This window comes from Silene latifolia, chromosome 1 (assembly GCF_048544455.1).
Source record: "Silene latifolia isolate original U9 population chromosome 1, ASM4854445v1, whole genome shotgun sequence".
Taxonomy (NCBI): domain Eukaryota; kingdom Viridiplantae; phylum Streptophyta; class Magnoliopsida; order Caryophyllales; family Caryophyllaceae; genus Silene; species Silene latifolia.
Window position 1 is genome coordinate 50,760,138 of NC_133526.1, and position 22,554 is coordinate 50,782,691.

The 22,554-nt window shown below is 36.8% G+C and overlaps 1 protein-coding gene across 1 annotated transcript; it reads right to left on the reverse strand.

The window, feature by feature from the left end:
• Positions 1-16,850: 16,850 nt before the first annotated feature.
• Positions 16,851-21,484, reverse strand: LOC141646519 (uncharacterized). The gene is made up of 4 exons (XM_074454393.1): positions 21,122-21,484; positions 20,846-20,962; positions 20,222-20,788; positions 16,851-19,961 (listed from the first exon to the last, which is right to left on the reverse strand). Exons 1-4 carry the CDS (start codon positions 21,482-21,484, stop codon positions 16,851-16,853), a joined length of 4,158 nt encoding a protein of 1,385 aa, XP_074310494.1.
• Positions 21,485-22,554: the final 1,070 nt, after the last annotated feature.

Genomic DNA, 22,554 nt, shown 5'->3' on the forward strand with positions numbered 1-22,554 from the left:
ACATCTTTCTCTACTGTCACATCAGTTTGTGGCTCTTGAACTTCATCAAGTTCAAATTTTCTCCCACTCTGTCTTCTAGAAATAAACTCTTTTTCTAGAAAGACATCTTCACGAGCCACAAATACTTTGTTCTCGCTACTATTGTAGAAGTAATATCCACAAGTTTCCTTAGGGTAGCCTACAAAAATACATTTTTCAGAATGAGGTGCAAGCTTATGTTCAGACTTGCTCTTGACATAAGCATCACAACCCCATACTTTCATGTATCGCAAATTCGGGACTTTCCCTTTCCATATCTCATATAGAGTTTTGTCAGTTGTTTTAGTGGGACTTTGATTAAGTGAGCGTATAGCAGATGAAATGGCAAAACCCCAAAATGACTTAGGTAACTCAGTTTGACTCATCATTGATCGGACCATATCTAATAAAGTTCGATTCCTCTTTTCAGCCACACCATTTAACTGTGGTGTGCCAGGAGGAGTTAACTGGGATACAATACCACCGTCCTTAAGGTGATCTCTAAAGTCATTGCTTAAATACTCCCCACCACGATCTGATCGTAATGCTTTAATCTTCTTATTTAATTGGTTTTCTACTTCATTCTGAAACACTTTGAACTTATCAAAAGCTTCACTTTTATACCTCATTAAGTAGATATACCCATATCTACTCATGTCATCGGTAAAAGTAATGAAATAGTCATAATTACCTCTTGCAGTGACTGTTATTGGACCACATACATCGGTGTGTATTAAACCCAACAACTCACTAGCTCGAGATCCTTTTCCTAGAAAAGGTGAACGAGTCATCTTGCCAAGAAGACAAGATTCACATGTACCAAATGATTCGAAATCAAAAGGTTTAATTATACAAGTCGACACTAGTGTTTTAATGCGTTTCTCGTTAATGTGTCCTAATCGACAATGCCATAAAAAAGATTGATCGGGATCACCTGTTTTGAATCTTTTATTATCTAAATGATAAACGTCTTTGCAAGTATCTAGAATATAAATACCATTGATTGAAATAGTTTCGCTATATACAATCCCATTAAGGGAAAAAGTACAACGTTTGTCTTTAATTACAAAAGAAAAACCTTCTGTGTCTAACACAGATACTGAAATTATATTCCTAGACAACGTCGGTACAAAATAGCAATTATTAAGAAATAACTGCAACCCTGAAGCTAAGTTAAGTACATAAGTTCCTACTGAGACGACGATTACTTTAGACCCGTTACCCATTCTGAGATCAACATCACCCTTGTTTAGCTTTCTTATGCTTTTTAGGCCCTACAAATATTTGCACAAGTGAGAACCACAACCAGTATCTAATACCCAAGTTGTATTTGAAGTATAATTTATGTCTATCATAAAAGATTAAGTTGAGAAATTACATGTTGGCTTCACAATGCCAGCTTTGATGTCATCCAAGTATTTCGTGCAATTACGCCTCCGATGTCCCTTGTTATTACAGTAATTACAAGTATCTTTAAGAGGATTACCCTTTATAGGTTTAGGCTTGGTAGAGCAATTCGCAATTGCTTTACCTTTACCCTCCACCTGAACGGGCCTCTTACCTGCGTTCCTCTTAAACTGCTTCTTCTCCCTTCACTTTAATCGCAAGTACATCCATCCTCATACTCCCATTTATTCCCATATCCTTCTCTGCTTGTACAAGCAGAGAATGGAGCTCATGTAAACTTTTTCTCATGTTCGTCATATTATAATTTACCCTAAATTGGGTAAATCCTTTGACGTGAGAGAGAGAGTGGAGCACTCGGTCCACCACAAGTTCATCAGGGATCTTACATCCCAACCCCTCTAAAGTTTCCACGTACTCAATCATTTTAAGTACGTGTGAACTTACAGGTTGACCATCTTTGAGGTTAGCCTCAAAGAAATGAACTGCGGTGTTATACTGAATTATCTTCGGGGCTTGAGAAAACATAGTGGAAAGCCTCAAGAATACTTCATGTGCATCGCGAAACTTGACACATTGCCTTTGTAAAGCAAGATCCATTGAAAAAATCGAAACATTTTTAATTCCAGCGGATTCCTTTTTATAATTAGAATAAGCCTCCCTCACATTGGCAGTGGCCCTAGAACTAGGCGAAGGGGAGAGGGATCGACAAGGTAGCGTAATTTGCCATCACATGCGGCAGCTAATCGAAGTTGTTCCTCCCAATCTTTAAAATTACTACCGTCGGCTTTTAAAACACATTTGTCCATAAAAGAATGTAGCCATGAATCTCTAGCTATAGTGATGGTTTCACTAGTAGAAGCCATCGTGATTAATATAAAGGAAATGAAAGGAAAGATTAACATTTATCGTCTAAAAATTTTAACTTGTGAAACTATTTAACAAGTTCCCATTTATATAATGATCTCCCACCGAATTATATAAATTATTCCAAGATCCAATTTTATATAAACACGGGCACAGTGAACCGATTCAACCCATATTTATATAAATTTGGTGAGTCTACAACTTTGACCGATTCTACTACTAGAACTCTTGGTCGACGGATTTTCTTAAAATCTATCTTTTAGCCCCAGAAATAAATATAGGCATGGTGGACCGATTAAACCCATATTTATTCCGTTGAGTCCAACCAATTTTCACGCGTAATAACTTTTATTACCCTACATACCCAACGTAAAAAGAGTGTACTCGGTGATCCGAACCTACCTCTAATGAAGAAGAAATTCGTGAAAACTCCGTCTTTAGATGCTTCATCTAACTACTAATAATTAAATTACATAACAATTTCCTATTATACAATTTGTAATAAAATTAAAATACACTATTAATTAATTACAAATTGGGCGATACGAAATCGCAATTAATTACAAAACAAGTCGATATTCCCTTACATTACGGGAAATACCAACTTCTACCTATAGTCATATTAGGAAAAATTACATAATTAATATACTAAAAACTATTCATCCAAATGAATAATAAAAATGCATTATGTAAATATGTCATGCCAAATCGTCTAACTTACCAACAACGATCATTTGAGCTTGTTTCGACGGAATTCTTACCATTAAAATTCCATAATCAATTCTTAAAATAATTTTAAGATTCACTAATCATACTAATCTGATCTAATATCAAAATAATTATTCTCACTAATTATCTTGAATTTATATGGGACTAAAACATAAATTATGACAAAAAGACATAATAATTCACAATTATTATGGTAAAATTCCATTTGATTAAAATATTTATGGAAAAATAAATTTTAAACTCGTGTATATTCTGGTCTTACACCAAAAATGACATGCATGTGAAAATTTTTGGTTTTGAAATTTATTTAAAACAATTTCACAATTTACTCGGTAAAACGGCAATTTTTACGATTTAATTCTAAATCAAACCATAAAAATTGAAACAACTTCAAAATAAAATTTTGTACATTTTGGAAAAATTTCCAGGAACTAAAAATTCAAAAATTTTTAGCCCATAAATTAAATCAATATTTATTTGCAAAATAACCATTATTTACCAATTTTTATCAAATAAAAATTAATAAACTACCTAAATTAATCACAGTAATTTAAAATTTCTATTTTTCCCATAAATAGAACATGCATACAGTTATTTCTAAATTAATATTCATAAAATTAATATGTAACATAATTTAGTTAACTCTTAATCAATTTTATTACATTTTTAATCAATTTTATGCCAATTTAAGTCATAAAAAGTGAATAAATATTACAAAAATCAAGTTTTCATCCCATATCATTTTAAGACCAGATTATTTACATGCAAGACCAAATTATGTGATAAAACTAATTTTAACTACATAATATCAAATTTTATTAATTTATCTCATAAATTACTAAAATCGTCTTAAGACTACATGCATGTATATAACAATGCTCTGATACCACTTGTTAGTTATTTAAACCAAATATGACTCATCTTATTATATCAAAAAAAAAAAAATTACATACTAATTTTGTAGTGGTCTAAATCTACATGTATGCATAGACAAATAACAAGAAGATGGTATAAAACCATCTTAAGAGAGAATTTCCTTACATTGGAATAAGGAAAATTTTGGGCACTACAAATGTCTCCTATCCTTTGTAGTTCTTGTGCTAAATATGTCAAGGATGATCCTCTAAACACTAGTACCCAAAGTAGAGTACCTCCTTAGATTAGCACCCAAGATTAACCCAAATGACTACTAAAATTACTAACTAGGTAATAGTAGTAATAACCTTGTAATATGTAATATTATTACACTAATAATAATTATATAATGTGTATTATTATTTGTGAATTATATTTTGGTTTTATGATCAACAAATTGATCAAGGTTTGATGAGAAAAAATGAAGAAAAATGGACTTCTTTTCCTTCTTCTATGAACCGGCCAAGTCTTAGTTTTTAGAGGATTTTTGGTCTTCAAAATCAACCCATGCAAATGTGTAATGAGGGGTATTTATAGATCTCACAAATGTATACAATTGAGAGGAACATCACATGTGTTTTTGTCAAATACACATGACATGTGGAGGTCATGTTGAACCTTATAAAAACCGGTCCACATGGATCCATTTCGATTTTCGACATTTGTCCCACAAATGCTTATTAGTCTTATATTTAATTATCTAACATAATTAAATATTAATATGATTATTTAACACTTAAATAATACAAATTAATAACTAATGATTACTTAACTATTATGTAGTAATTGGACCATTTTATCAATATAAAATATATCTTATGAACCCTTATTAGCTAATTTTACAACCTCTTATAAATTTAAACAGCTAATAACCTTTACCTCAAAACTTATATACACAACGTATAAATTTAATTAATTAACTATTAATTATTAACTTTCAATTACCATTTATTAATTAATTATCGAATAATTAAATAATAGATCTCCTTGGCCCAAGTTCATAACTCGTCATCAAATAATACATTCACTTAACTTATTAAAAGTCAACTAATACACGGATTTAATTAATTTGTATCTCATACAAATAATTAGTTTTTCCATTTGAGCACCATCCTATAGGTGTGACCTAAAGGGATCAGCTGATCACCGCCGTCATACGACAGTAATGTCAAACTCTAGACAGCCAATCATTACCGATTAACGATGACCAGCTGACAAATAAATAAATAATCCCCTGATATTCTTTTAACGAGATTTAATATGTAAACGTACTTATTGTGGAGGATACTACTCCAACACATTTCGCTATAATAGCAATTATGCCACATAAAAGTGTCCCGGAGGAGCTGTCACAAATAAAAAATCCAGCATGATAGCAAGTTTACCCATTACTCAAGGGTTCTAAATCACCAAGTTTCATAAAAAAATGGACTAGCATAGGACCATTTTCGAAGGGTTTTACGGTTTAGTAGAGAAATCGTCACATTCTCCCCAAATCTTTCATACTTGACGAAAGTTCGAAAGTGATATATGGCTGTACTCCTAACATGACCAATTACTCATTTCTAATGTCAATTTCATGAGGTAAATTCATTTGGGACGAAAACCCCAAATTTTCGACATAAATGGGTGTATAAACCCTAATTTTCGACCCAAAAATCTAGCTCAAATGAAAATTAAAGCAAGAACAAGACACATACCTTGATTAGTCATGGTTAACAGCGCGATTTGATTAAGTTCTTGGCGGAATTTGGTTGAGTTTTTATGAAGAAACGAAATGTTTGTATTTTTAAATAAAAACAAAACACGATTTAAGTCGGGTTTTTATCTAGACAGGGATAAGCTCGGGAAAGGACGCAGCACTTGCTGCGTCGCTTCCAAAGGTTGCATCTTTTGCTGCGCCTTTTCTTTAACAAATTTCCTCAAATTTCGTTGAAATTCGTTATAAGTTCGTTATTTATGGGCCCAGGCTTCATGCGCCTCTTCCCCAACATATGGCTCCTTTTGGGCGTTCTCTTTGTCCGAATCAACATTTTCTCCTCAAACAGACTACAGATAACCACGACATTTTATTTCCCAGCGAGAGTTCATGGTCACCAAATACCGTTCATGAGCTTATGCTCCTTATCGGAATTTCGTTTGTGACTACCCGAGCGGATTTTCTCCTCAGCAAGGCAAAGGGCGTGTTGAACCTTTATTTTCTCCTCAGCAAGGCAAAGGGCGTGTCGAACCTATATTTTTCTTCTTCAACGAGGGAAAGGGCGTGTCGAACCTCTATTTATTTTCCTCAGCATGCAAAGGGTGTGTCGAACCTTTATTTATTTTCCTCAGCGACGCAATGGGCGTGTCAGACCTTTATTTTCCTCAGGTATGGTTTCTTCTTATGGCTGGCGAGCTTCCGTACATAATCTAATGGACTTTAAACGACCCTCCTCGATAGTCGACAGACTCCAAAATGTTCCCGACGACAGGTCCTTGATTCAGACCCCTTGAGCCGCCTCACGTCGCCATAGACGTCAGGTTGTAATCTTCGATTGACCTGATGGCTATACTTGACTTTTGCCTTGTCCAAGCCTTAGTCAAAGTAGGGGCTCTATAGATACCTAATTTCTATACTTCCCGCCAACCACCCAGTGATGATTAAGCTACATGTTTGATACGCGGAACGTTTTTATGACAATTCGTAAGTTGATCGACAAGTGATAGCTCAAACACTCGAGTCAACCTCAAGGTTGTCATCTACGCGCCGATACGGTCATTTTGACAGTAATTAGAGTTTATTTGGAGTCCGGGTCCAAAACCACTTCATTTTCTAAACACCGTTTAAATTCCGAGTCAGAATATTTGATGTGTGCATTTTACATAGTCTTTATAGGCCATTTATGCACACATTTCTATGCTATTTTAGTAGTAATTTGCTACGAATATGCCCCGAATAGTCTACTTTGGGTTGTCTTGTCATATTTGCAGGTATGAGCCAGAAAGGAGTAAATCAAGCCTAAAACATGTCCCTAGGCATGCATTTAGGAGATGAGTTGAATTGGAGCTTGGGAACTATTGATTTGAGATGCGCGCGGAAGTAAAGAAGCTAGGCGAGCAAAACAAGAACTCCAAATTACGAGTGCTCAATTCAAAGAGCCATATCTCGAGTTCTACAACTGATATTCAGGTGATTCGAATTGGAGATGAAAGCTTATCCTCTTAGCTTTCCAACGCCACAAATATCGCTTGATTCAGACAAGTAACGAAGAAATGGCAGCCGTTTGAAGTTCAGTACGCGAAGCAGGAATTACGCGCTGAGAAGTGCTCGATCGAGAACTATTTCTATTCGATCGAGAGCCCATTTTCTCGATCGAGAGCTACTTCTTCTCGATCGAGTGATTAAAGGGAAAGAAGTCCTCGATCGAGAGGAATTGTTCTCGATCGAGAGGAATGCTAAGGAATATCACTCGATCGAGAGCCTTAAGTGCTCGATCGAGCAACAATCTTTGACGGGCTTGGCCTGTTTTGTTATTTAGGTTTAGCAAGTCATTATTTTGTTATAAATAGGCTTGCACGCCAAACACATGATATACACAGACGGGACTGGAGCTCTTCTCCAGTTTCGACCCTTTCTTATTCCGGATCTTGAAACTCTATTCTATTCTTAATTCATTTCGGTATTTTATTCCCCTTCTTTTATGCTTTACTCTTTAATTATGCATTGCTAATTCTCTTGCTAAGACAATAGGGGATCCATGATATTGTTAGATTAGTAATCAATTTATTATGATAATGCTCGTATGATTTATGTTGTTGTCGCTACATTTAATTGCTATAGTTTAATTGAGTCGACGCAATTAGATTATAAACCTTAGTAAATCTCGTCCTAGATCGAAAGATTGGATAGGGTGAGACTCGTAGCGATACATTAGGGCACGGTAGTGAGGGCGAAAGCTAAGCTATTTGTGTTTTAGGGCGAATTAAGGACCGAAAGGTGACGTTCGTTACCCCTTAAATCTATTTGCTTGACCTTAGACCTAGATTGCTAAACTGATTAATCATGGTGAACCGACTGTCTTAGCTATCCCTCTTCCCTTGTTTTTCTCTTACTCTCTCAAACTCGTAGTTTAGAAAACCAATTATATAAAACCCCCACTTGTGACCGAATACACGAACCGTTAAAACAAATATCTTGCCTCCCTGCGGATCGACCCTTATTACTACCTATTAGTAATTTGGTTTTAGAAATATTATTTTTGATACTAAAATGACGGTATCAAATTTTGGCGCCGTTGCCGGGGAGGCAATTGCCCTATTTGTTTTTTTTTGTTTCGTTTATTTCCCCTCCGTCTCAGGGAATTTTATTTCCTGAGACAGTTCTTATCTTCCTTGCTAGTGTTGTTTGATAGGTCCTACAGGTCCTATGGCGATGCTTCAGGAGGTATTTTGTGAGAGATGCGGTACTGTGGGACACGATGCAGTTCACTGCCTTGCAGATCGTGACCAAGTTTATGCTTATCGACAGTATAAACAAAGTCACTATGTTTCGTCCCCACCTCGCAGTCATGCACCACCGCATCCGTACTATCAACGAGGTTTCCAAGAGCCCTCCTATCCTTTTTCGCCGCAGCAACCAACCCCCACTCCCGCTGTCAACAATGAAGAGTTCGATGAGTTAAAATCGCTATTAGCGTCACTCACTCTTCAATCGCAACAAATGGAACAATTGAGGAATGCCTCAATTGAAAGTCTTACGCACCAGGTCGCTCAGGTAACAGTCGAGACGGATTTTGATGTGTACAACTCGGACTTCGAGGACGATTACTTTATTGCGACATTTGACAAGGAAATCCCAGCAGAAAAATTGGTCGATCGAGCTCCTCAAAGCTCTCGATCGACTGCTGGTGGGGAAAATTTGATCGATCGAGCTGTTACCATTACTCGATCGAGTGGATTTGGTGAAGAAGAGTCTCGATCGAGTGATTTAGTTGCTCGATCGAGCACAATAGCTGCGGGCAGCATTGAGTTAGCATCCGACTCTGTCCAGATTGGCGATGAGAAGGTGAACGAAGACCATACCGCTTCAATGAAAGGTAGTATCACTCCTTTTTTTGACATTAGTACGACTACTTTTCATCCTTCCGTCAATTCATACACTGCCTTTGAATTGACGCCTCCGCCCCGACTCGGGAGCAATTTGGAGGAAAATCGCTATATTTCTTCTTATGCAGGTCTAACGAGTTGTGACCCGGGAAAGGGATCGAAAGATTCTATCCCGCCTAGGAAGAAAGCACGACAAAGAGCTGATAGAGTCGTGATGGATGCTATGATAGGCCGCTGCCTTGCTGCTGCTATACTATGGAGGACGGTAGTGAAGCTGTCGATGGCTGAAATAACTGCTTTCAGTCAAAAGCCTCGAGGAGGGTATTTCGTTATTCGTTAAGCCAGGTTTGCAACCCCGTGCAATTTGTAATAAATTATATACTTAAAACCATTTCTGTTTTTGTTAGGCATTTCTAAGACAATGTTTTGCGTGAAACAATTATTTGGTATTTGGATGCATTTTTGTGTTTAGTTTTGCAGGTAGCTGATAAAGGATTTGGTCGAGTAGTTTTTACTCGATCAAGGGGAAATTGGAAAGTCAAGGCCTCGATCGAAAGGCCATTCTGGTCGATCGAGGAAGCAGACCCTAGTGAAGGCTTAATCGAGTAACTTTGTTAATCGATCGAGAGGGTTATGGAGGAAGAACATCTCGATCGAGAAGATAGGGGAGTTTTTGACTTTTCTTATTTCTTTTCGCCTTATTTCCTCCTCTTGTTACTTCCCAATTTCGTGCACCCCCTCTCCCTTAATTTTCTATCTATTTATATTAGCCCAGAAAATACCAAATCGGACTACGGACCCTGCTGTTGCCGTAGCCACCTCTTCTGCTGTGCTTTTGTCTCGTGCGCGCTTACTGAGTAGTACGCTGGCTACTCGTCCCCTTAGTTTGATGCTGGTTTGGGGAAGCCGTCCTGTGAGTACCGACTTCCCTTGCTTTTCCATCTCATTTACTGTATTTTAGGAACTTGTATTAGGTTTGCGTACCCCATCTCCCTTTTTGCTGCTGTTGGTTAGCTGTGAAGACAATGAGGACATTGTCTGTTTTGGTTTGGGGAGGGTATTTGCATCCTTTTGAGTCTGCATTTGCATTCGTTTTGCATTCATATTTCTTGCATTTCCGTATGCATTGCACTTAATTTCGAAAAATTTTTAAACCCATAAAAACTTAAAAATTTCACAAAAATTCAAAAAAAAAAAAATCACGTTTAATTTTGCATTTAGGTTGTGTCGGAATGGAACATTTCTATGCTAGAATTGTTTTCACTTAAGCCTTGCAAATTTCTCACGACTTTTAGTAATTTTCAAAGCAATTTCTCGAATTTCGTTTCTAAATATGTTGAACAATTAGACTTGACTTGAAATTTTGGCAAACTACAATAACTTTCTGAGGTTTAGAGCTTTATAAACTGGTGACATCTATGACCAGTTTCATATAGGAATTGAGAGTAGTACTCCTTGCATATCATGTATCATCAATTTGCACATTTATGAAATTCAATTGCTTATTGCCTACATACATTCGGGTTAGTGGTTGGTGTCACATGCAGGGAGATGCTTACATTACCTTTTCTTTCATTTTTACCCATATAACTCCACATTTAGCCAAATTTGCCTTTTGTCCCTTAACTACATCCAAATTTAGCCTGCCCTGTCAAGCTAGTTTAGATTGTTTTGTGGTATATTATTTATTGTGCCAAGTTTGGTCTTATATCTAAAGTTCTGGGAGTTGGTAATTTATGAAGGAAAGGAGGAAAAAATGAAAAAATCAAAAGAAGAAAAAAAAAAACGAAAAAGAAAAATCAAAAGAAAAAAGAAAGAAAGATGTTTCACTCCTATGCTTTATTATAATCATATGAGGAGTATTTTCAGTGAGTTTTGTGCCAAATGAAGAGCACTTCTGCATAATTTTGATGGATAAGAGATGGATATGTTCCATTTGGTTCTGTTAGGGTGCTAGCTTGGTCACCTATACCTTCACATTTCCGAAAAATGTTTTGCCTATTCTTACCCATTGCCTCACTTTACCATAATTTTGTAAGCTCTTGGCTGTGACGGACCTCGTTTGGTTGGAATGTATGTGTACGGTAGCTAGAATTGTCTATCATATTAGTTGCATGCATGTTTATGTGGGTCGTAGTTTAGGTGAGCGTCTATTTTTCTTTCTCTCTTACATATAATGCTTACCTTGTGCTTAATTGAGAGAGAGTGACCCGGGAGAGTCCAATATTGGAAGTCTTGCAAGGTCAAAAGTTCAACTATTTATGAGATATGTATATATTCGTTTGCTTTGTTATTGCGCTATTAGTAGTTGACTCTTTTGCATTAAATCGGTTTGAGTAAACGGTTTCAGCTTGTCCTAGTTTTTGTTCCTTTCCATTTTGCTCATTAGTTAATTGCATTTAGCTTGCTTGAGGACAAGCAAAGGTTTGGTTTGGGGAAGTTTGATGTGTGCATTTTACATAGTCTTTATAGGCCATTTATGCACACATTTCTATGCTATTTTAGTAGTAATTTGCTACGAATATGCCCCGAATAGTCTACTTTGGGTTGTCTTGTCATATTTGCAGGTATGAGCCAGAAATGAGTAAATCAAGCCTAAAACATGTCCCTAGGCATGCATTTAGAAGATGAGTTGAAGTGGAGCTTGGGAACTATTGATTTGAGATGCGCGCGGAAGTAAAGAAGCTAGGCGAGCAAAACAAGAACTCCAAATTACGAGTGCTCAATTCAAAGAGCCATATCTCGAGTTCTACAACTGATATTCAGGTGATTCGAATTGGAGATGAAAGCTTATCCTCTTAGCTTTCCAACGCCACAAATATCGCTTGATTCAGACAAGTAACGAAGAAATGGCAGCCGTTTGAAGTTCAGTGCGCGAAGCAGGAATTACGCGCTGAGAAGTGCTCGATCGAGAACTATTTCTATTCGATCGAGAGCCCATTTGCTCGATCGAGAGCTACTTCTTCTCGATCGAGTGATTAAAGGGAAAGAAGTCCTCGATCGAGAGGAATTGTTCTCGATCGAGAGGAATGCTAAGGAATATCACTCGATCGAGAGCCTTAAGTGCTCGACCGAGCAACAATCTTTGACGGGCTTGGCCTGTTTTGTTATTTAGGTTTAGCAAGTCATTATTTTGTTATAAATAGGCTTGCACGCCAAACACATGATATACACAGACGGGACTGGAGCTCTTCTCCAGTTTCGACCCTTTCTTATTCCGGATCTTGAAACTCTATTCTATTCTTAATTCATTTCGGTATTTTCTTCCCCTTCTTTGATGCTTTACTCTTTAATTATGCATTGCTAATTCTCTTGCTAAGACAATAGGGGATCCATGATCTTGTTAGATTAGTAATCAGTTTATTATGATAATGCTCGTATGATTTATGTTGTTGTCGCTACATTTAATTGCTATAGTTTAATTGAGTCGACGCAATTAGATTATAAACCTTAGTAAACCTCGTTCTAGATCGAAAGATTGGATAGGGTGAGACTCGTAGCGATACATTAGGGCACGGTAGTGAGGGCGAAAGCTAAGCTATTTGTGTTTTAGGGCGAATTAAGGACCGAAAGGTGACGTTCGTTACCCCTTAAATCTATTTGCTTGATCTTAGACCTAGATTGCTAAACTGATTAATCATGGTGAACCGACTGTCTTAGCTATCCCTCTTCCCTAGTTTTTCTCTTACTCTCTCGAACTCGTAGTTTAGAAAACCAATTATATAAAACCCCCTCTTACTGAAATTCCATAATAAAACGCGGAAATCTTTCTTGCTGAGGAGAAAATGACGCAGCAGGTGCTGCGCCTCTTCCAAGGGTCACAGTGGCTGCTGCGCCTCTTCCAAGGGTCGCAGTGGCTGCTGCGCCTCTTCCCCAGCCCTTTCCATGATTTCCAGAATATTTCCGTGATTTTTTTCCGTATCCGTGTCATTCCTAAACTCCTTCATGTGTTTAGTATAAATAGAGACCTTCGGTCTCCATATTTGGCACGCGAGTGTCCGCCCTTCTCTTCTCTCTTTGCATTCTAGACTACGCTACTGCTTTTGACGCCTACGTGCTTGATCAATCGACCACGTAAGCTCAGATCATTCTGAGTCCGAGTCACGTTGCATAGACCGACCAATTTGACCAACTCCACTTAATCAATCTAATCAATCTTTTAAATCCTTTAACAAGGGCACTTTTCACGCATATTCGAGTCGAACAATCACTAAACGTTAACTTTAGTCAATCTTGTTTCGTCAAACATGTAAGCCTGAGGGTGTAAAATGCCATTTTACTTATTGTACTTTTAATTTTTATCATCTAATGTAAAGTCTATATCAAAAGCACGTTCAAAACCGTATTAAAAAACCATCTTTTAAAACCGTTTTAACAAAACAGCGGAGGACTGACCTCGAGAAGAAACGCAGCAGCAGCTGCGCCTCTTCCAGAGGCTGCTGCTGCTCCTGTTCTTCTTCTTCTTCCCCGACCTTCTGCATTTTCCCCTTTTCTTTTATTCTTTCGTTTCTTTTGTTTGTTAAAGCATATAAACACGCTTTTAACTAATCCTTTCTAAATATAACGCATAAATAGACATAAATCCTTTATAATTCAATATTTGCGGGTTTTCGTCATCTATTCAAACCCGGATTTTAAAGGCTCGATTTTCTCATATCAATTCTCTAGAATTCATCTTTTGTACATAGTTTTCTTTATTTGATTTCAGTTTATCCAATTTAATTTCGCTTTCAAGTTCAAAGTTTTGTTCTTTTGTGTTTCCGACACGAGTTTATAATAAATACGTAAATCACTGTAAATTCTCTTTTTTATTCATTTTATGACGGTTCCAGATGCATGTAATCAATTAAAACACTTTTACTTGAGTCTAAAGTCAACAATCGATCTTAAATCTACCAATGAACATAAACAATCCGTGATTCTGACTTCACAGCCAGAACCAAACTCAAGAACAGACACAGGAAGTGATGCACCTCTTCCAGAGGACGCAGCAGACGCCTGTTCTGGTTTGGCTTCTGTCCCTGAACTCTTTCTCGCTTTGACGTAACTTCTAATTACGGTTTAAATCAACTACTATCCGTATTACCGCAACTAATCTGCCGTATTTTCATACTATGATTTCTAATTTTATTTTCTTCTTCAAAATCTCGGTTTTGAGCGTGCTTTTGACGTAGATCAAGTAATCTTTTGTAATTATTTTAATTTTAATTATTGTAATTTAATTTATTATGTATGATTTATTTACTTGGCTTCCATATGTAATTTAATCTAATTTCCAACTTCGACCAAATTGTTTGCTAAAACACGTGTTAACCGACATAGTCTAAATTCACATGCCAGGATTAATCTATGTTTGTTGCATTGCATGCATTACATCGACGACATATCAAATATGAACAATTTCCCTAATCATTAGTAGAGGCCGCTATCGAGGCGGGCAGGATTAGGTGTTCGATTAAAGAGCTTCCTAATACGTACCCTCACTCCTTACTCCAGTTATCTCTGGACATCCGTGTCCATTGGCATCTCGAGAGTCATTCTAGACATAGAATGCTAAGAGTAACGAGTTCTTAGTGTTCATGTCATTACTTTGTGTCTTGACATGATGCGAGGTATTCGAACGGTTTCCAATTTTTCCACAATAAATTGGTGGCGACTCTACATATGCAGGCTTATTCAACCTTTCACCAGTTTCAATGCCTCACAAATCGGTAACGGCCCATGACGTGCTTTGGCAAACCAAGGTTCCGTGGGAGAAATGTCGCCGCCGCAAAACCAACGCGCGGGTGGCCCATGTCCACAGAGATTAAGCCCCATAACTTACAAATGTAGTAATTAGACCCCATAACTTTGATTAAAAGTGAAATTCAACTCGGGTTTTTATTTTCAACCAAAATTACACCAAAAAATTCAATTTCATTCATCAATACAATTTATAAGTACACAATAAAACTTATTAAAAATATAAAATTATGTATGCAATTTATTACACATTATTGGAAACAAATATTTGAATGAATTAAATAAAATTGAAAACTTGTAAACGTACCGTCATATGTATGTGAATTATAAAAAAAACTAGTATGAAATATTAAAAATATTCTAAAAATTCTGTTAATAAATTAAATAAATTCTATTAAGATGTTAATAATTATTTAGTGTACAATGAACTTATATATAAAATGATTTGATGATATTATTTAAGTTTAAAAGAGAAATTGAGTTAGATTTCACTTTTTGTCAAAGTTATGAGGCCTAATTATTACATTTGTAAGTTATGAGCTTTAATTTCACAATTGGCTAAAGTTATGGAGGCTAATTACCATTTTCGCGAAAACCAAACACACTATCCTACGTACAATTAAATTTTGACCAAGCAAATCTTCTAGAAAAGAAAATAGGGAAGAAACTTGAATAATCCGAAAAAAGGAATTATGGAAAAAAAATAGCGATTAGACTGGAGTATTAGATTATTTATATTAAACTTGTTAACAAAGTACTAATTTAAATAACATAATTTATTAAATAATACGGTCCCGTAATGATTGTTTTGCCTCGGATTATGGCAAATAAAGTTCAGACACTTTAAATTGTAGATAAATTACTAGTTTTCATTTGAAGATTGTATTATTAGAAGAGATCGACAAATATAGATAACACAAATTCTTATTGAAGACGGCCTATATCCGTCACAAGAGAAAGACGAGTCAAATAATTGCATATTCGGCTGAAATGGGCGGGTGGATTGCTAGTGGGCTTATTATTATATTGTGAAAGACTCTTGGTTTTTGTGCAACACATATTATGCTATTAACAACCCAACCATACACTAATCCCAACTCATCACCCTTTTGTGTTGACGTTAGTCACACTCAAATCAACTTTTCAAAAAAAAAAATCCTAAGCAATCTTCATCTTCTGTGAACTTCTTTCTTTCATCCATAATTTCTCTGTAAAATTATGTAAATCTTCACCCAAAATAACAATTTATTCTACAAATATTATTCACTATAAAAAATGGCAGAGGAAGATGTTTGCTTGGTTTTAGAGACGGTTTTAGAAGATCATATGGGTGTTGTTGATAACGATGATAGTGTGGTGCCAATCATTACTGACGATGAATTTGTGACGATGATGATAAATAAAGGTTCGTTTTTGTCCCTTTTAATGATGGTAAATATTTTTGTTGTGTTTGTTTATGATATTTTGGGCATTATAGCTCAATCTAGGTCAAGATTTTGTGTGTTCTTCATTTTTTTGTGTTCTACATAATATTATATCTTGTTAATTTTTTATGTGGCTGATAAAGCTTTGTCGTTAATGGATTTCGGAAGATGATGAATATGGGACGTGTGGGATTTATCTGTATGCATCCCTTTAATTTAAGGATTATAACGAATTATAAAGTGATGATTACGAGTCATAAAACTAAATTGCATAAACAAAAGCATAAAGGATTAAGAAATAACCTTCGGTCCTAGAAAAAACGGCCTAAGAACAATATCAAAGTTGATATTCGCCTATCAGTTGCACCCAAGACGATATGAGATATGCCCTTGTTCTTTTGCTAGAATCGATCCCTCAAATTTTCTGTAAAATTAGGGTTTTGTGTTTTGTTGAGATGAGAGGCAAGAATGGGAATAGAATTAGGGTAGAAAAATGATCTCCCCTCTCCTCTTATGTAAACCGAATAAGAGTTAAATGAGGGAGATATTTTTCTCCAAAATTTCGGCCCAAATCCGAATTTTTTTTGGTAGAATGTGAGCTTTTCATTAAAATAAAACAATATTACAATATGATTTAATACAATTAGAAGCTACAAAAGCTGAAAATTAAACATGAATATCCAAACTAAGTAGCCACTCCTTATCCCTTTGAGGGATAATAGTCTGAATTTTCTGAAGAATTCGCGCCTTTACTATAGATTGAATCTCCTTAATCACTCTTCTTGGTGTAGCTAGTGTTAAGGAGAGCCTGCATTCATTTCTTTGTTTCCAGATACAATACCAAGTAGCCATTAATGTCATCCTAACCACAAGTTTCTGCAACTTTGTACAGTTCAGATTAGAACCAGATAACCTCCTGCATAACCATTGTTCAACCCCATCAATAATCTGTGAACTATACACACAGCTGCCAAACAGATGCTCATGTGTCTCAGTAGCTTGCTCACAATTCACACAACTGTTGCTGTCACAAATCTGCAGCTGGAATAGCTTATCCCTCAGCTGCAGACCCTGATGCTTAACCATCCATCCAACTAAAGAATGCTTAGGTATGTTCCAAGTAGCCCAAACACTATTATACCACTGGACTAGGGGGTGTGGACCTTGCAACCAGTAGTAACCAGATTGAATTGAGTATCCCCTAGCATCAGACTGCCAGTGACCACCCACAAAACCAGAATTCAGAAGATCCTTAACTTTACAGATATTCCTCCAGTTCCAATTGGAATCAGGAGGAGGTTGATAGCTATGCCAGTCAGCTCCTTTTAGATAGACATGATCAATCCATAGAACCCACAACCTGTCAGCTTTAGTATGTATCCAGTTGAATAATTTACCAACAGTAGCCTTATTCCACACCTCTGCACTTTTTATATCTAGTCCACCTTCCTTCTTCCTGCAACAAATTTTCTCTCCAGCTATCAGAGGTACCCTGTGATATTCAGACTCCCCACTCCAAAAGAAATTTCTACAAATTGCTTCAACTTTTCTAATAACACCTTTAGGGATAAGAAATATAGAAGCCCAATAATTATGGAGAGTATTTAACACAGAGTTGATTAAAACAAGCCTGCCTGCATAGCTTAATTTCCTTGCACCAATGCCTCTGATCTTATGAACCACCTTATCCAAAAGTATATGACAATCAGCTTTAGACAATCTGCCAGGTTGGATGGGCACTCCCAAATATTTGAAGGGTAACACCCATTGTTGGAATCCTGAAACCTGAACTACATCCATTCTCACCTCATTAGGGACCCCATTAAACACCACCTCTGACTTAGAAGCATTGACCCTCAAGCCAGAAGTTGCAGAGAAAGTAGATAAGGCCCTCAGTAGAAGCATAATTGACCTGATATCACCCTTACAGAACATAAGCAAGTCATCAGCAAAAAGAAGATATGTCAACTTCAGGCTCTTACAAAGAGGATGATATCTAAAATACCATCTGCTAGTGGCATACTCCATAACCCTAGTCAAGTACTCCATACAAATGCAAAAAATGAGAGGAGAAATAGGATCTCCCTGCCTCAATCCTCTTTTGCCATGAAAATATCCAAAGTGTGAACCATTTAAATTGAGAGTATAAGATGGAGTAGTAAGGCACAGCATAATCAACTTCCCAAAATGCTCAGGAAAGTTAAGAGCATCTAACATTTGGTCCACAAACTGCCACTCAATTGAATCATAGGCCTTCTGTAAGTCAAGCTTGAACATACATCTTGGTGAAACCATACCTCTATTATACAATCTAATCAGATCTTGACAAATGAGTATGTTTTCAAGTATACTCCTCCCCTTAACAAAAGCTCCTTGATTCCTACTAATAATGTCTGGTAAGATCCTTGCTAGTCTATTGCACATAATCTTGGAAATTGCCTTATAGAGGACATTACAGCAAGAGATGGGCCTGAAGTGTTTAACACTTGTAGGTCTATCCATTTTAGGGATTAAAGTGATAACAGTTGAGTTAACCTGAGTCAAAAGCCTCCCAGCCTCAAAAAAGTTGATAACAGTAGCTCCAACCTCATCTCCTATAATATCCCATGCATCCTTATAGAATTGACTTGAGTAGCCATCAGGCCCAGGAGATTTACCATTAGGAATACTGAAGATGCATTGTTTAACCTCTTCTATAGTAACTGGCTGGGCTAGAATGAGCCAGTGTTCCTCAGTACAGCAAGGACCACCAGTCACCACATGCTGCTGTACAGAAAGAGTCTGAGTATGAGAACCCAGCAGAACCTGGTAATAATCCAAGAAAGCCATCTGGATATCAGCTCCCTCAGTACAAAGCCTCCCATCCTTATCCTCAATTTGGAAAACCTTATTCATCATAGTTCTTTTTTTAATGGCATGATGGAAATAAGCAGTGTTTAAATCTCTCTCAATAGACCATTGGACTTTAGCTTTCTGAGATAAGAAACTATCCCTTGCCACAGTAAGCTCCTTAAGATCCCTAGCTAAGTCCAGTTCCGGTTGAATTAGATTTACATCCTCAGGATTGTCCACCAAAGCTTGCTGAATATTAGCCAAAGCCAAACTAGCAATAGTAGTAGTGTTTTCAATATCAGAAAAGCAAGCAGTATTTAACCTCTTCAGAACTGGTTTGAGAGCTTTTAACTTCTTAATTACTCCAAACATTTTAGTGCCAGGAAAAGATCTACTCCAAACATGAAGCACACTAGGTTTGAATTCAGCAGCTGTGCCCCACATATTGAAATACTTAAAATTTCTTTTTCCTCCCAAATCAGCTCTCCTATGCACCACAGTACAAGGACAATGATCAAAAGGACCCTCAGGATGAAAATGTGCAATATAATCACCATAGATAGCCATCCATTCAAGATTCCCCATTGCCCTGTCCAATCTGCTATACACTCTATCAGAAGCAGCCTTCTTATTAGACCAGGTGTAAAGTGCCCCTGTAGCAGAAATGTCATCCATACAACATAAAGAGACACATTCTTGAAACTGTTCCATTTCAATCTCAGTAGTGTTTCCACCAAGTCTTTCAACAGGAGAAAGAACAGTATTAAAATCACCAAGCCAGAGCCAAGGGTCAGTACAATTAGTAGCCACTTGTTTAAGAAAATCCCACAGCTCCACCCTTTCATGTAAGTCATTAGAAGCATAAATCATTGTCAAATAAAACTTCCTACCATCAGTTTGAGACTGTACAAACATATGGATATATTGAGCATTATAAGCCAAGAACTGTATATCAAAACAATCAGATTTCCAAAAAAAACCAGATTCTCCCCCCTTTATGCCACCTGCAGTTAGTGGTCACACTCCAACCATCACAAATAGAAGTAGGTCTCTTTAGTAAATTACTAGGCTTTAGTTTAGTTTCTAGCAAGCCAAATAAACCAACTCCATTATTGTGCATAAACCACTTGACCACTTTCTGCTTATTCAGGTTATTAAGACCCCTAACATTCCAGAATCCAATACTATGCATCAGAGATGGTTACTGGAGGGTCCTTACCACTCTCAACCACTCCCCCTCCAGGAGTAGCATTATTAACCAAGACATCAGCAAAGGTATATGGGCTAAATTTCCCAGACAATCTGACACCAGCCAACGCCCCTTGCCTATTAATCCTCATAATCTGCTTAGCAGGTGTAGATTTGACTACATGCGTCATTTTAACCTGACCCAAAGGAGGGAAAGCCTCAGGTGTAAGAATAGTAGGGGATTGAACACCAGTCTGAGCTTTCTGAATTGGCCTCCAAACTTGTTGTGAAACATTTTTTGATTTAGGTACACTTCCTGGACCCTGCTTCTTCCCTTTTTTAGGACCAGGCTTCCTGCACTGTGTAGCAAGATGACCTATACCAGTACAACTAGTACAGGTAATAGGTTTCCACTCATAAGAAACAGAAACATTAACCACCTTGCCATGTTCATCTAGAAACTTAACCACATCAGGCAAACTTTGATCCATTTTCAATTCTACCAAAACCCTCGCATAGCTTAACTGAACTTTATCAACAGTAGGTCCATCCAATTGAACAAAGTTCCCCACAAGACCAGCTATCTTAGGTAAACATCTCCCCCATAATTTCAGTGGTATACCAGCAAGACGAATTCAAACAGGGACCACATCAACCTTACCCTTCTCTAATTCAGACGAAACTTCCCAGGGTTTAATAACAATAGGTTTATTATCAAACAAATAATACCCAGATTTTAACAAAGCATCCCTACTACCCTGTTTAGTAAACCTAACAAGAAAAATTCCAATATCCAAAAACGACACTCTGTCAACGCCAAAATCTCCCCAAACATCATATACATAGTCCTCAATAAGCTTCTATGGCGGATTAGCGCCTAAAACATAACAAAAGACAGAGTTTTTCCAAAATTCTACCTCAGGTTGTATGTCCTCTGATGTAAAATGAAGCAGCTCCACCAACTCTTCCTCCTCTGCAATAGGCTCCATGATCGGTTGATCTTTACCATTTCGTCTAAGCACCCACCTATCCTGGGAATTGATCTCTTCTTCCTCAGACAGGTTAAGAACAGGAATCCCCTGCATCTCATGTAAAGATCGCACCTTTGTAGCTTCTGCAGAATTAGGACCCCTAAAGGTAGGAACTTTAGGTCCCAGCTGTGAAGATCCTGCTCTAGAATTACCCAGCAACGCATTCTTAGCAACAGTAGCCGAAGATGAAGCCGAATTTTTTTCTAAAGGCGAAAAACGGTTATGGTTATTGAGCTTAACGGCTGTCATATTTTTTGGTTTCCTGAATTTTAGAGCTTTTCTCTCTCTAGCTTATCTCTCATCTTTTTTAATTAATAAGGAGTATAATTTCCTTATTTTCGGTTATTCTAAAAATGTATAAAATGTGTTAAATATAAATTATCATCTAGTGAGGATCGATCCCATAACCTTTTGGTTTGAGTACCCTTACTATTACCACTATGACACATTCATCTTGTTGATTAAATATAACCGATTACATTTAATTACGAATTAACATATTAATTCGTCCAAGCTTACATCATATACATTAATTAAATATAACTTATTATATTCAATTTACGAATTGACAGTTAATTCGTCTCAACTAATATTATTTAATCGGCATTAAATAATCGTCTCATCAACACATTGACTAACTGTTTAGTAATATAAGGCATCAATGTGATTACATTTCCATAACCACATCTCTCAAACACATCCTTTAGGTGTGACCTTTAGGGACCAGTTGATCACCGCCATCTGTATGATAATAACATCAAACTTTCTAGCAAACCAACCGTTATTAGGTAATCGTTAATCAACTGATTAAATACGAAGTATACCCTTGTGAACCTGTAAGAGATTTACAAATGTTATCACACTAATTTGTGGAGGACACAAGCTCCAACAAACTCCCACTTGTCCTCACAAGTGTATGTGCGATAACCGATTCTCATATCCTAAAATTTCTCCCACTCAATGTAAAACAATTTACAAGCGATCTGTATCAAGAGTGGTTTCCCCGACTAGAGAGTAACTTAACTGATAAACGAATCATCATTCGAGCATGGCCATGCATTACAGTTACAACTCATCGAGTGGCCCTGAGAAATAACTATACCTGATAAGGGTTGGATATTTTCCTCAACTCGAATCCTGCAGATGTAAGCACAGTATAAAATGACCCAGAAAAAATCTACTTAGCCTCTAGTTACGGCAGACTGTGAGAACGAAACCAAAGTCACCCAAAAACTGCCTTAATCTCAAGAGACAGTCAATAGTCAAAAGAATCGACTCTATGAACACAATGGATGTCCTATCCACGACCTGGCACCGAA

Bases quoted from the DNA above. Each gene is read 5' to 3' on its own strand.
- LOC141646519 (XM_074454393.1), bottom strand. From the start codon at position 21,484: ATGACAGCCGTTAAGCTCAATAACCATAACCGTTTTTCGCCTTTAGAA. The intron at 20,963-21,121 runs GTAGAATTTTGG...TTTACTAAACAG, and splicing joins CAGAGGACATACAACCTGAG to GGTAGTAGGGATGCTTTGTT. The intron at 19,962-20,221 runs GTAACCATCTCT...TTTGATATACAG, and splicing joins AGAGTGGTAAGGACCCTCCA to TTCTTGGCTTATAATGCTCA.